This window comes from Phyllostomus hastatus, unplaced genomic scaffold, assembly GCF_019186645.2.
Source record: "Phyllostomus hastatus isolate PE091 unplaced genomic scaffold, TTU_PhHast_1.1 phas_contig_210, whole genome shotgun sequence".
Taxonomy (NCBI): Eukaryota; Metazoa; Chordata; class Mammalia; order Chiroptera; family Phyllostomidae; genus Phyllostomus; species Phyllostomus hastatus.
Window position 1 is genome coordinate 11002662 of NW_025333737.1, and position 14728 is coordinate 11017389.

General features: G+C 37.6%; 1 protein-coding gene across 1 annotated transcript in view; it reads left to right on the forward strand.

Moving 5' to 3' along the window:
* Window positions 1-2180: 2180 nt before the first annotated feature.
* Window positions 2181-14728, forward strand: part of ABCA5 (ATP binding cassette subfamily A member 5) — a 67022-nt gene continuing 54474 nt past the window's right edge. The window contains exons 1-5 of the mRNA XM_045837425.1: window positions 2181-2340; window positions 8784-8900; window positions 10466-10670; window positions 13417-13578; window positions 14430-14518. Coding sequence (XP_045693381.1) covers window positions 8799-8900; window positions 10466-10670; window positions 13417-13578; window positions 14430-14518 — 558 coding nt within the window. The 5' untranslated portion in view covers window positions 2181-2340; window positions 8784-8798. The remainder of the gene's footprint in view (window positions 2341-8783; window positions 8901-10465; window positions 10671-13416; window positions 13579-14429; window positions 14519-14728) is intronic.

The following is a 14728-nucleotide window of genomic DNA, read 5'->3' on the forward strand; positions in this document are numbered from 1 at the left end:
TCCCTTCCTTTTTTTACAGGTCTATTTTGTTGAGTTTGTGGACATCTTGTAGGGATAATAATGACAACAGTATTTGCATACTCTTGTACATGTGTTTTCTCATCAGTAGTAGGATCAACAACATTCACTGCACACTGTGATACATAAAATCTGGAAATGTATAATGGTATAAGAAAAAGCTCTTAATCCCATACTAGTTACAATTTAATTGAAGAAACAGTACATCAATAAAATCATATGGACAAGGTGTTGTGCTGTTGAGGGGAAACTGAAATAATTTTGTCTGGGGGGGTGAGATTTTTACAAAATCATTGGTTTTTGGTCCTGTTATCTTGAAGCAAGAGTAGAGGAATAAGCAGACAGAACGAATAAAGAAGAACAGCACAATAATAAGAAACTCAGGAAACAAATGCCTTGAATAGTGGTAGAAAGATGAGTAAACTACTGATGTTAAAGCAGGTTAAGGCTACAAGTTGGAAGTATAATTGGAGGGTTGGGGGTGAATTAATAATTCAGTAACACATTTTTTTACCAAGTTTATCTTTGATCTACATTTATTTGCCCACAGATTTAAGGCCATTAAGAATGCATTCTTCTCATAGTCAATACTATTGATATAATGGAGTGTGGGGCCAGGTAGGTGGTTGGGGCAGGGAGAGGACCACTCTGTAGAGTGCATGGTTTTCCTCCACTTTGCTGTACAACTGAAACTGGTGCAGAATGGTAGTGAATGCAAACTGTGGTTGAAAAATCTAAATAAAATGCAAAAAAATTTCTGAATTTGTAACAAAAACATTCTAGATATTTTTCTTTTCTTTTTTTTTAAGGGAGGGAGAGAAGCATCCATGTGTGGTTGCCTCTCACATTCCCCCCACTGGGGGCCCAGCTGGCAATCTAGGCATGCAGCCTGACTGGGAATCCAACTGGTGACCCTTTGGTTCACAGGCCAGCACTAAATCCACTGAGCCACACCAGCCAGGGCCATTCTAGATATTTCAAAAGAAAAAAATAGATCATGAATACTTTTCATTACCTGCCTTCTTCAGTATTCTGGTGTAGTTTCTAGGACAGTCTATTTCCTTTCCCCCAACTTCCACTGCCATATTTTTAATCATCATGGATTCTTGCTAAAGCTCTTTGAATTTCCTACTCAATACATATTTGATAGAATAAACAAAACTTGATTTCTTTCTTTTTTTTTTTTTTGGTAGAACTTAGCATTGCGACTGGTGGGGAGATTTGGCTTAAATTTGAGAAAGACAAAGATAAGTTTAAAGAACACACAATGTCCATAGAATTGACAGAAATTAAAAAAAAAACATTTAAATTATCCAAAGTAAAAAACTGAGCAAAGAAATGTGGCCATACAGAAATCAGAAGAGGAAAATCAGTGATGCTAAGCGTTGTGAGCCTTTTTTTCACGAAAACGTTTGACTACCATTTAGGTCACTTTGGGAAATAAATCTCAAAACATCAGTTTATATTCTTGGTGAAAACATGGTGATAGAGACCCTCTGAAGGATACCATGTGCCTCAGGCCGTTTTTGAAAGTCAGGAACTGCCACTTCCCCAGACTCGCAAGAGAACACTTCAGAAACGAAAAGCATCCTGAACGTCCAGATGTTCAGGTCGGTGTCTGATGCGAGGCCGAAGCAGCGGTTATGACAAGGAGGTCACTGCACCCCAGACGCTGCGGAAAGAAGGGGCTGCCGAGGGGTCAAAATGCAGTCCTAGGAGAGGACCGTTTAAACGCCCGGAAAACATATACGAACATATTCCTAAAACTAGATGTCACGGGGAAGCAGCTGCGGCGAGGGCTGCAGGCCAAGGTCACAGGGATTCGGACTCACACACTAGCTCCCGACTACAAGCCGGTTGCTTCGGCCTGTGCCTCACCGGGGAGCGCGGCGAGGTCCCCACAGGGCAGTCACACGACTCCGGGTTCCCAAGGCTCCGAGGCTCTGCGGCTCCCGGGCGCGAGGGATCTGCGTCTCAGCCAGCCCCGCCGGTCCGCCACTTGGAGCCCCGCCCCCAGGAGCACGCCCCTCCCGGGACACTCGGCCTTCCCAGCCAGTGCCTGGTCCCGCAGGGCGGAGCAGCGGAAGCGCGCGTCCTCTAGGAGTCCCGCCCCCAGGTGAGTTCAGCTGGAGGCGGAGCCCGACTTCCGGCACAAAGCACCTCTTTCTCGGAGCGTAGCCAGCCCTGCAGCTCTGGGGGTGCACGGGGTGCAGCAGCGGGAGCGCGCGCGTGCTCGTGCACGGGGTCTCACCCTCACTTACTTTTCTCGCAGACTGAGCGCGTCCAGGCCTGTCACCTCTGCTGATCGGGCTGAACCCTAAGGTGAGGGTGGAGCGGAGGGCAGAGATGTTGGTGCCTCAGCGGGGAAAACCGCCCCTGGGGGGCCAGAGGGGTTGAGCCTGGCAGCCGGAGGCGGCCGTTGAAGGGCTGGCGTGAGAGTGGCGGCGGGAGGGGCAAGGGTCGCGGGTCTGAGGTGTGGAGGCAGCGGGCGGAGGCCTAGCCCGCGAGCTCAGTCTCCGGGGAGCAATCCCAGTGGGCAGGAGACACGGTTGGATGCGGTTTGCTCTTCCTAGGGAGATGGTGTGGCGGATGCCGAGGATGCTGAGGGGGTCCGTCCAGGACCCAGGACTCGGGACCGGCCGTGGGGCGACCACGAGGCTGCGTCTGGTTGGACGTGGTGGTGTCCATCCTCAGGGTGTGATGACATATGGGAGATGTTGTGCAGTTAGGTCCCCTCCGAGCAGCAGGATCATTAATTAGCGTATTTGTTATTCCTGAGGGTTCGTGCTCATCACCAGCGTGCATACAGAAGGGAATTGGGTGAGGTGAAAATGCGCACATCTTGTGACACGGTTTGGGGGGGAGATACCCTGATTCCGAAACCCCAAAGAAATGTCCCACGCGTGCAGATGTTTCAGTATATATGAAAGTTAGGGAGGCTGGAGGCACTGAGCTCGGTTTGAGGCGACAGTAGCCCGAGGAGGGTTTGTCTTGGGCTCCAGAGGCTAAGATGTACATTTTAAAATAAACAAGTCTTAAAGAAGGAAGACATTCACGTCTACTTTTCATCAAGGGCATTCTGAAGGAACAGAAGGGGACACGAGTATACACTGGACTCCCGAGTATGAACCACACTCGGTATTCACTCCTTTAACCGTGACAGCAGCCCTGGGAGGGTGGAGGGGTTATTCTAGTTGTGCAAATGTAAAAAATGAACCGCCAAGAGGTTAAGTCTCTTGTTGAAGTCTCAATCCAGGGATGCCAGACTCTAAATTCTGATGCTTTATATTTTGTGTCTGCCCAAAGAGAGATATTACATGTTTTCAGGGAAAACTCCAGACAAGAGAGCATTAATTAGGGCAATTAGGGTCCTTGGGGTATTTGGGTTAAAATCAAACTAAGAACATATTAATTTTTTAATATGTGCTGTTTAAGTGTATTTGTCTTCAAAAGGGTTTGTAGTATAGGAAAATCTTGCATTCAGGGTAAAAACAAACTTATTAGTATATTCCATGTTCATTTGAATGTCTTATTTTCCAGATACTAAACTATGTGCCAAGAGTACCAAAATTAATACAATTTATAATCTCTGTCCTTGAATTTAATTCAGATGATCTTATAAAATAATTTCGTAATATTTAAGTAGTATTCTTCACTAGTGTGTGGATTAATTGGATTTAAATAGTTGTAAGCACAAGCTTTTAGGATCCATTAAGAAAGGTATTGGATAGCTTATCATGTACCATTGCATTATTATTTTACCATTTAGCAAGACATACTGTCATAAAATTTAGTTTAAATCATATTGACAATTAGTGTTTCGTTATATTATTTACACTACCTTCAGTGAATTTTAAAATAGTAGAGAACATTTATAATTTATTCCCTATTAATTGAAAGGCTTGATTTTATGTTGCTTTTATTTCATTAGTTGAGAAGCCAGTATGGCCAGGATTTCTTTCAAGTCACCTGCCAAGTATGTTTGTAACCTCTTCCTCCAAAAAATAAAGGTTAAGTTAAAAGTACAGGATGGGGCAAAAGTAGGTTTACAGTTGTTCTATAGAAAATAATACAATAATAAATAAAAATATAAGAATAAACTGAGTTTTGTGGACACACAACTGTACATCTACTTTGGCCCTGCCCTGTATAGATAATAACAGATTTCATTTAAGCATTTATGGCTCAAAGTTCGAATGAACAGAGTTTTCAGTTTAATAACATTACATTAGGCATAGCTATAGGTAAATGGGTAGAAGGATTAGTGGGGTATTTTTGAAATTTCTGATAGCTTCACTTTTCTCAGTGAAGTAGGAATCGGATCATAATCTGAGAGTGATTCTGCAGGTGGATGCTTGGAGGTTTGGGGGTTTGGGCAAGTGAATGGATCACTGAAATGTGTGATTGCCAAGCAATGAAACAATCACACTGAGGTATGAAAAGCCCGATAATGGGGTACTGTATACGGGTACACAAAATTGTGTGTAATTTGGTTTGGCAAGGTAGGTATTTCACAACCCATTTCCATGACCTGTTTTTACAGTTGTCTGGACCTTGCAAATTTGCTTTGCCTGTGCCTCCACCATAGTGCAGGTATCCTTGTTCTTCATGCAAGTTAAGGCCTTCTAGGAGTCAGGCTTTTCCATTCTTTTTTCTCTGCACGGAATTTCCATTCCAGTCTTTTTCAAGCTCTTCTCCCCACCTTACACTGATCATGTTATATTAAATTTTATCTGTCTGTAAAATCAATGACAGAGTCTAACTTATTTTTTGCCATTATGTTTAGTGCATAAATTTCTCAGTAAATGTTAAATGAATTTGCTACGTTTCTTCTTTCTTAGTCCTTTAATCCATAACAGGGGTCAGTAGACTTTCTGTAAAGAGCCAGATAGTAAATATTTTAGGTTTTGCAGACCATCTGGTCTCTGTTTCAGTTACTTAACTGTGCTGTTTAGCACCAAAGCGGTCATAGACAATGAAGAAATGAATGAGCATGTCTGTGTTCCAATAACACTTTATTTATAGACATGAAATTTGAATTTCATATAATTTTTACATGTCACAAATTATTATTCTTTGATTCCCCCCCACACACACATAACCATTAAAAAATGTGAAGCAACCCTCTTAGCTCAGGCTCTGCAAAACAGGCTGGATTTAGCCACCATCTCCTCCACTGTAATTTGCAGACCTTTGATCTGTATACAAGGACACTCAGCAAGCACTGATAAAGTAATTTGCAGGAAGGCAATATTGGTTATAATATTATCCTCGGTGTTAGAGAAGCAAAGATAAATAAGGCAGGTTTGTTTCTTTTTTGTCAAGGATCTCATGATCAAGTTCAAGATTAAGACATGTAAACAAATAAACAGTGCTGACACAATTTGGTAATTGCAATTATGGTTTATTGGATATAGATACGGAACAAAAGAGTGATATAATCAGCTTTGTTTGTGTGGCCTGGAAGTAACCTCTAACAGTCATCTGTTGGAGACAGGGAACAGTTTCAGCCTTTCTGAGGCTCTTTCAAGCTTGCTAACGTGATTGACCATACCTGTTACCAGGAGGCTATGAACATCATGATGATTCAGTTTCTTTATATGCTGTAATCTGAATTTATTTCTCAGAAATAAAACTAATGCATTCCAAATTATTTTTTCCTAACAGTTATTTCTAAAGATCATGTATATTTTGTATTGCTTTGAGAAAGGTGAAATATGTTTCATAGCATGTCAGTGTAGTAATCAATACTTCATTAATAAATTAATAATGAATTTTTGATACTGAATTTTGGATTATGTAACTTGTAGTCTTTAAGCCAATGATTAATATATTACAAAAGGAGGATGGGCTTTAGTAGGCTTTCAATTTTCTTGCAATTTATTAGATTTAGTGTGAATTATTTTTTCTAGGAAAGCATTCACCTAGAAAAGTTACATATTTGATGAATTCTTTAATGATATTCAGTGTTTAAAACTTATGTAATTATTATTTAAAGCTGTAGAGCAAACTTAACACATTCCCCAGGTATGCTGTGAAGCAGTGAAAAGTCACTTGAAAAAATTTTTAAAATTTTTATTCCCTTATCTCTGTCTTTGTTATTGTTCTTACCAGTTAAGCACTGGGTTTGTTAAAGAGTTTTAAAGATACTGCATCGGTAAGAGTTTGAGTTAGAACTACATCAAATATTATAAGTTCTAAAAATTATATGTTAAAAAAGCTATTAGACGTTTTACTGTATTTCAGTTGTGAACTTGTATTTCAAGGATCATCTTCTAATATATGTTGCAAAAGACAGGGTCTTACGTATGCTGTCTGCTCAGAGAGCTGCTCTTCAGTGTCCCGTGGTCCTCTCCACCATGACCCCTCTGACACGTGCTGTGCGAACTGTATCACCAGAGAGCGAACTCCTGGATACTGTCTGCTCGATTCTGCTGCTAGTTCCAGCCAGTGTTAACACGTGGGACAGTCCAGGCATTCTTTGCAACCTTTTCCTTTGACTTGTTTGAAGACCTGCACTTGATGAAGCACTTTTTTAATAGCTGCTTGAAAATTTTTGTCAGATAATTGCAAAATCTTGGTGTTAGCGTCTATTGATTTTCATTTCTTAAAAGAGTCAATATGTTCCACATGATTCATTTGCCAAATAATTTTGGATTGTAAGAAACTTTTGAGTTTTGTTTTATTCCTGTGGAGAGTGTTGATATTTTCTTTTAGCCTGCTGTCAACCCAGTGAGGTTCAGGTTGCAGGTTGCACCCACACTCTGAGCTGTGGCTCTAATTTCAGTTTTGTTTTTTTCCCCTTTTTTTGGATGAACAAATATAATTTGGCTGTTTATTTCTTGCATGAGAGGATACATGTGAAAGTGCTGGAAGTAAGAGGGGCCACTTAGTCATCAGCTCTTGCTGCATCAAGTACTAAAATTATTTTCTGTGGAGATACAGGCATTCCTTGGCAAGTTTTGTATCTTGCTATCGGCATGTCACCGAAGATCGAGTATGCCACCATCCACAGGCTATTAAACACTTGATAAATTAATTTATCCCTTCATCTACCCATTTATTAATGTCAGAAATACTTCTGAAGAGGAATTTGAAGTGGGAAATAGTGTTCAATGTAGGCTTTTGGGGAATTCTCTCAGGGTCGGGAAGGAGACTTGACTCCCAACGTTTGCCTAAGTGGTTTTCTTTTTTTTAATTTACTTTACTGTTGTTCAAGTACAGTTGTCTGCATTATCCCCCCACTACTCCCCCCCGCCATAGCCATCCCCACCTCCCTCCCCTGATTCCACCCCCCTCTTGGTTTTGTCCATGTGTCCTTTATAGCTGTTCCTGAAATCCCTTTCCCCCTTCCCCATTATTCCCTCCCACCTCCCCTCTTGCCTTAAGCTATTTTCTGTCCAAAATGCCTTTTATCCATGTCTTGAGCTGGTAGAATTCTACTTATCTTTCAGTGCTTGTTTGAATATTCTTTCCTTTAAATAGCTATCCCTTGCTTCCATCACCTAAGGACCTCACCTGCACGCCCACCACAGCTCCATCGGCCAACACTTCTCACGGCATCTGTCACTTGGGTGGAAAGTATCCTGCTTTACATCCTGCCTCTCTCATTTTGTTTCTCAAAATGTGGTCCAGGTGCCACCATCAAAGTCATCTGGTTGTTTACTAAAAATTCAAATTTGTTGGCTGTTCTCAGACTTAATTGAGGGGAACACATATAAAGTGGATTTTACAAATTTCTTAGGTGATTTTATATGCTATAAGGTCTGGAAACCTTTTCTTTTATCCTCTCAGCTCCCTAAAGAATAGACAAGCATGTGAAGTAGTCAGTAGGCATTCATGGAATGAATGAATGCATGAGTAAATGAATTCCAGTCATAAGAAATACACACTAAGACCATGTAGCAAGAACATTAGCCTAAAGACCTTGACTTACAGCTTTGTTAGTATAGGATTTCACTCAAAAGGGTTTGCAGTACAATTTGGATCTGCTCCATGTGTGACACCCAGTGACAGGTCTGGATCTGGGCAGTGGTCTGACATCTGTTCATTTCTTCAAGTCTTTGGTACACAGAATAGGATTAGATCCATTTATGCCCAGTTTGGGGGTTAGTCCAGGTGGTAATACATAACTACAATGTTTCTTTCCTGAGCTCCTTTTTATTTGCCTTCCCTGCTACTTTCCTCTTTTCCATCCTCCATCCAGAAAGCTATGGTTTATTTGCATCATTGGGCTACACACATCTGCAACCACATCCACTGCACCCACCAGGGGCCTCTGGTGGGAGGTAGAGGAGAAAACCGTAGGATTTGGCCCCACCCTTTTGGAACCGTAGCTCCACTTGATGGAGAGAAAGGCTCTCCTGCTTTACAGTTTTGCCTGCATTAAACTTTTGTTACTGCAGTCTGGCACTACTATCATGGGATTACTTGGGGACAGGGTCATAAGAGAAAGTAGAAAGAAAAAAGATTGGTGCCCTGGTGCTTGCTTCTAGCGCATTCCAGGGAAAAAGTATAAGCCCACTATTGGTTGGGCAGTAGTTATAACTCTGCTTCCCTCTTGTTTCACATGCTACAGCTTACTTTCCAGGGCCTTCAAATTGCCGTTGCATGCATTCTGTCCAGGAGGGACAGACAATTTGCTGTGTGTTCAAGTTCACCTTACTTGAGATTAAGCCATCTCTCTGTTTTGGTATTAAAATTGGCACATTCTAAACTATGTGGTTCCATTTTTTTTTCTTTGAATCTCCCCCCCCCTTTCATAGATTGATTCAGAAAACATGGCTACTGCAATCAGGGAGGTGGGAGTTTGGAGACAGACCAGAACACTCCTGCTGAAGAATTACCTAATTAAATGCAGGACTAAAAAAAGTAGTGTTCAGGTAAGTTAAATGTTTTTCTTTCTTATGCCTTATTGCAGTTTATTGTGCATTCATCTTTAAGAGATGTTTATTTTGCTGGATACATTTTTATCCTAATTTCATATTTTTAGTTTCCTTTACTTTGCTTGTGAAGTAAAAAGGTTAGCCACAGGAAGGTACCCAAATTACCAATTTTCTAAATGTTAAAAATTCTAATGATTCTTAAATTTAATTAATTTCTGATATTAGTACTTAATTTTGAACTTTTAGGCACCCATTTCCCAAGTTGCATGAAATGAAAAATAAATTTCACAGACAATGTTGTGGAACATTATTTCACAGTTTTTCCCCTATAGTTTCCCATCTTTTGGCCTCTGGATTAAATTGCCTAATTATACCAAAATAATGTCATATTTGTTTAAAGTAATGTTTTAAAGCATACATGACTTCAAAAGTTAAAAGAAAGTAAGAACTCTGGCTAACTCATTATTAATCATTTTAAAGGATGAAAATATATTGTTTATCTTCTCCTGAAACCCAGCAGAACAATTAAATAGTAAGATGATAATAGTTCATCCCTATTAAAGTGGACAATTCAATTTATTTAGGTATGATTAAAGCATGAGTTTTAATTTAGAATTAAATAAAGACATTTTCATGGTGATCCTTATTAGGGATGTTTGATAAGTTCTTTTAAATAAAGTTATACATGAGTGAATTTATTATATTTTATATTTTATTGTATTTTACATTTATATGTTTACATCTTAGTGTGTATCTTTTTATTATGTAACTTCAATTTTAAAATATTGGGCTAGCCAAAGAGTCTGTTTGGTTTTTCTCTATAAAATAAAAGATACATTTTTCATTTTCACCAATAGCTTTATTGATTTTAATATTTTGAGTGTGTCAGCTATGTCCTGTGTGGTGTAATGTTGAATGTTCTCAATTAATGTTTTAATTTGATCACTATCAACTTCAAGGGGTCTCCCTTACTATAGAGCATGGTCCACTGAGAAATCTCCAGCACGAAACTTTGCAGGCTACTTTTGACATGTTTGATCAGTCACAGGTCCTTCTCCATATACTGCACAAGTCTTTTTTGTGTGTTTCAGTTGGTGTTTTCACCATTCTTGAAATAAGAAAGCATAATGTGTTGAAAAATGCATTTTCTTCCATATTCAATATTAAAATGGCTACATAAAAATTTACCATTTTTGATACCTCTTTTTAAATGCACACTGATCTGACAGCTGTCACAAGACAATCTAACAAAATTGTTTCGAATGAAGTTAAAGACAACTAAGTGCTACTAGAGTCATTTTACTAAAAAACCAAATGAACTTTTTGGGCAGCCCAATATTGCAGTAAAACTAAATATAAAGGAAAATTAATATGCCTGTTGAGTTAGGTGAGATAGTCAACACAATATTTCATTTAGGATAGAATTGCTTTTACTTTTTGTACTTAGGAAAAGAGCCAAATTTCTCATGTTTTTTTTCTTAGTTATATTATTTCCATAGAAATCTTGATGAATTTTGTTACCATTGTTACACTTCATAATCATTTTATTTTCTTTATTATAGGAAATTCTATTTCCACTATTTTTTTTATTTTGGTTAATATTGATTAGCATGATGCATCCAAATAAGAAATATGAAGAAGTGCCTGACATGGAACTTAACTCTATGGACAAATCCGTTCTCTCTAATCTAATTCTTGGATATACTCCAGCGACAAATATTACAAGAAGCATCATGCAAAAGGTTTCAACTGATCACCTTTCTGATGGTATTGTGAGCTTTTATATGTATTCTGTTACAGAAAGCTTCTGCCATATTTTCCCACTAGCTTTATTGAGTAAATAATATTCTTAACTCTTAGACATGCCCCTTCACCAAAGTATAGTTTTATAAAAATATTAAAATCATTTAATTCTTCTGTTTTATTTTTCTTGTGAAACCCTTAATTTATATGTTTGATAATAGAAAGCATATTTTATTTGTTTGCTTGTTTATTTATTTAATCCTCACCCAAGAACATGCTTCTTGATTTTAGAGAGAGGGGAAGGGAGGGAGAGAAACATCGCTGTGAGAGAGAAACATCGATTGGTTGTTCCTCGCATGTGCCCTGACTAGGGTCTGAACCCACAACCTAGGTATGTGCTGTAACTGGGGATGGAACCTGTGACCTTTTGGTCTACAGGATGATGCTCCAACCAACTGAGCTACACTGTCCAGGGCTAATTTTATGTTTTAGTAGTTTATATTTAATCCTTAGGCCGTTTATAAAATAAGTATATTTATACAGGATAAAACACAGGTGGCAAACACAAGGCCCTTGGGCTGAATCCGGCCCTCCACCTTGTTTTATCAGGCCCGGCACCTTGTTTCCACCAGGTAGCAGTGCTGAACTCCTTGCCCCTAGTTAAGGAATAGTTACATTTATACAGTCCTAAAATTACGTTCAGTCCTTTGAAGGCAACTGCAAGGCTGATGTGGCCCCCGGTGAAAATGAATTTGACATCCCTGGGATAAGAGATTTGAAGGAATATTTCGTTTTGAGTCTGTCTCATATAATAATTAAGAAGCTGGAAATATATGATTAAGATTATAAAGCAGTGACCTTACCATATTGCCATGCTTATTTATGGAGGTATATGGTGAAAACCAAAGAAGTACTTAGTTTTGAAGACTGTGACTGTTGCTAAGTACCTAAGTCTATTTTCCTCAGTTTGTACTTCTCACAAAGAAATGGACTAGAAAACAGTGTAATCAATGAGTTACTAATGGGTCTAAAGTGGCTGAGAAAGAACCCAAGGTAGGAACTGGAGAAAGTCACAGAAATATGCATACTGTGGTGATTGATTTAATGAAATGCTAAATTGTACAAAGTAACAGATTAACATGCCTTGTATAGGATGGTTATAATTAACTTCTAGTATATGTTATCGCATTATTGGATAGTGTGTCATTGAATAGAAGATGTTTATACAATCAGGAGTCAAACAACTTTTCCCCCATTGATTTCTTTTTTGCTTATTGCTATTTAATATTTTTTGTCAAACACCTATCTTATTGGTATATAACATGTTTGTCAGTTTATTATATTAAGCACAAGTAGCATGGATATCTATAAGAATTTAGCATACCAGCTCAAACGCTGATCAGAAATGTTGAGAACAAAATTCATTGGTAAGTCTTAAGTAGGAGAAAACATATATACCAAAGAAATTCAAGTCAACGTATATTAACGTAAGTGCTAAAATAGTAGAAACATATATGGGTTTTGTAGAAGTTCTGTCCTTTTAATAACAGAACTATCCACAAGCGTGTTACATGTACATACACGGTAAGGTGACTGAGTGGATGTTGAACTTAACACCCTTTGCATCCAAATCAGTCCTGAATTGCATGTCCACCTTACAAGTCTAGAAAATCATGATAATTATTTAAGTAATGCTTTATAATTGATAAATTTTTTCATATTTGTGGCTACACTTCATATGAACATCCCAGTGTGATCAAGTAGGTATTGTGGATGAGGATACTCAAGGTTAGAGAATTGTTTACCTGTGCTCACACAGCTAATAAGTAACAAAGTTACATTCTGATCCTGTGTTCTCTCCATTTTACCACCTGTTCTGAAGCTCTGTACAGAATACTAGTTTCTTATAAATAAAATCTCAAGAAAATATTTGAACATTAAGGTTATGTGACGTGAAAGGAGCTGAATGATGACTATGGTGTATTCTTCATGTATCTCCCTAGAAAAGAACAAGCAATATTGGATTTAAGTGGCAATTTTTACTCAAAGAAGGGTTGTATCATAGTTACTAAAATACATATTTAGTATCTGAGAAGGATTATGGAATTTTCTTCATAAGAAGAAATATTTGATAAGCCAGAGAAACACAAGTACCATATGATTTTACTCATTATGTGGAATCTAATGAACAAACTGAACTAACAAGCAACATAGGGACAGAACCATAGAGAGCAGGTGGACAGCTTTAGGCGGGGGGTTAGGGGGTGGAGGGATCCAGCAAAAAAAGAAAAAAAAAGAAAGAACTCGTGGACGAGGACAACAGTATGGTGATTGTGAGGTGGGGGAAGGGGAGGCAGGTAAGTGGAGGTGGGAGAGGGTATGGGGGGAAAGATGGTAATGGAAAAAATACAATTAAAAATAATTGAAAATAAAATACCCATTCACTTATCAAGGAGTTATTTGTATAGATTTACTTGGAGATAGGTAAGTGAACTGCTCCCATTACATAGGAAGTATGTACTCTTATACCAATAACTTATATTACACAGACATAATTTATATAATTAAATGACAGTTAAATAGTGTGTAAAATTTACTATTTTTTTTTTTAGGATTTTTTAAAAGGGCTCTTCATTCTCTGAGAAGCTAGAGCATAAAACAAATGTTTATAAAATATTACGTATATCAAATATAATGGTAAATTTGGTCTATTGTATTAGATAAACTATTTTCATTTGCGAGTTAACTATATTGTTATAATATTTTATAGTCATAATTACTGAAGAATATACAAGTGAAAAAGAATTGCTAGCATCCAGCCTTGTTAAGAGCAACAACTTTGTAGGTGTGATTTTCAAAGACTTCATGTCCTACGAACTCCGTTTTTTTCCTGATATGATACCAGTATCTTCAATTTATATGGATTCAAGAGGTAAATAGCTCTAAAAAAATAATAGAAAATCAGTTAAATGCGTGTTTTTGCTGCTCTTAGTTCATAAGCAAAATTTTAATGGGGTCCAGCATTGGCATTTTTCAAATATACTTTTTCAGATAAGAAAACTGTCAAGTGTAGCATAAAAATATGAATATACTCAAATAACTACCTATCTACATCTGCATATAGAACAGTTTATGTCTTTTAATATATCTATATAATTACAGTAACAAAATGAAAATGTATCTTGAAATATATGACTTTACAAATCTCTATTTTTTTCCTCTATATAGTTTTCAGAAATGGTATATGACATATCTAAAATTTCAGTTTTCCATCAGCAAACTTTATTAGTTTTATGTTTGAAACATGGAAAATAGCCTTCAGTGCTTAAACTTATGAAGAGATGTTATTAACAATAAACATTTGTTGAGCAATGTTGAAGTCACTATGCTAAGAACTGAATTTTTCCCTTAGAGAATTTTTTTTCTATTGTTTTAACCCAGACTTGTCTTTGCATCTGGAAATGCTTTGAAGCTGTCATTGCAGAGTAACTGATGTTAAAACAGAAAAGTGACTTATTTTAGATAACCATGTTTACAATTAATTTCTTTCCATTTGTTTTCATTTACCATTCATTATCCTAACACATGTTAACGTATTTCAGAAATTTCAAATAATTGATCAGGAGTGTGATATTATTTGTCTTTGAAAGATAATTGCTTATTTTCTTTGGTCCTGTATAGATTGAGTGATCATATTACTTTGGGAAGCCTCCAAATGTTATCTTTAAAAAACGGCATTTGCAAGTGTTGTGAAATCTTATGTCTCACATTTGCCTCCCATAGCTGGCTGTTCAAAATCATGTGAGGCTGTTCAGTACTGGTCCTCCGGATTCACAATTTTACAAGCATCCATAGATGCTGCCATTATACAGGTAAATACGATAAAGGAAGAAAAATAAAGCCAAACCGTATTTTAACAATTCAGCCCTATGTCTTTACAATAGGATTTGGTTTGACTGCTGCCAAATGTATAAAATATATAACTTATTACAACTCCTTTAAGAAAAAAAGATAAGGAAGAAGTGATAGTTTCTGTTTTAATATTTTTGAAACCCATATTTATTGGATGGTTTCTAAGCATA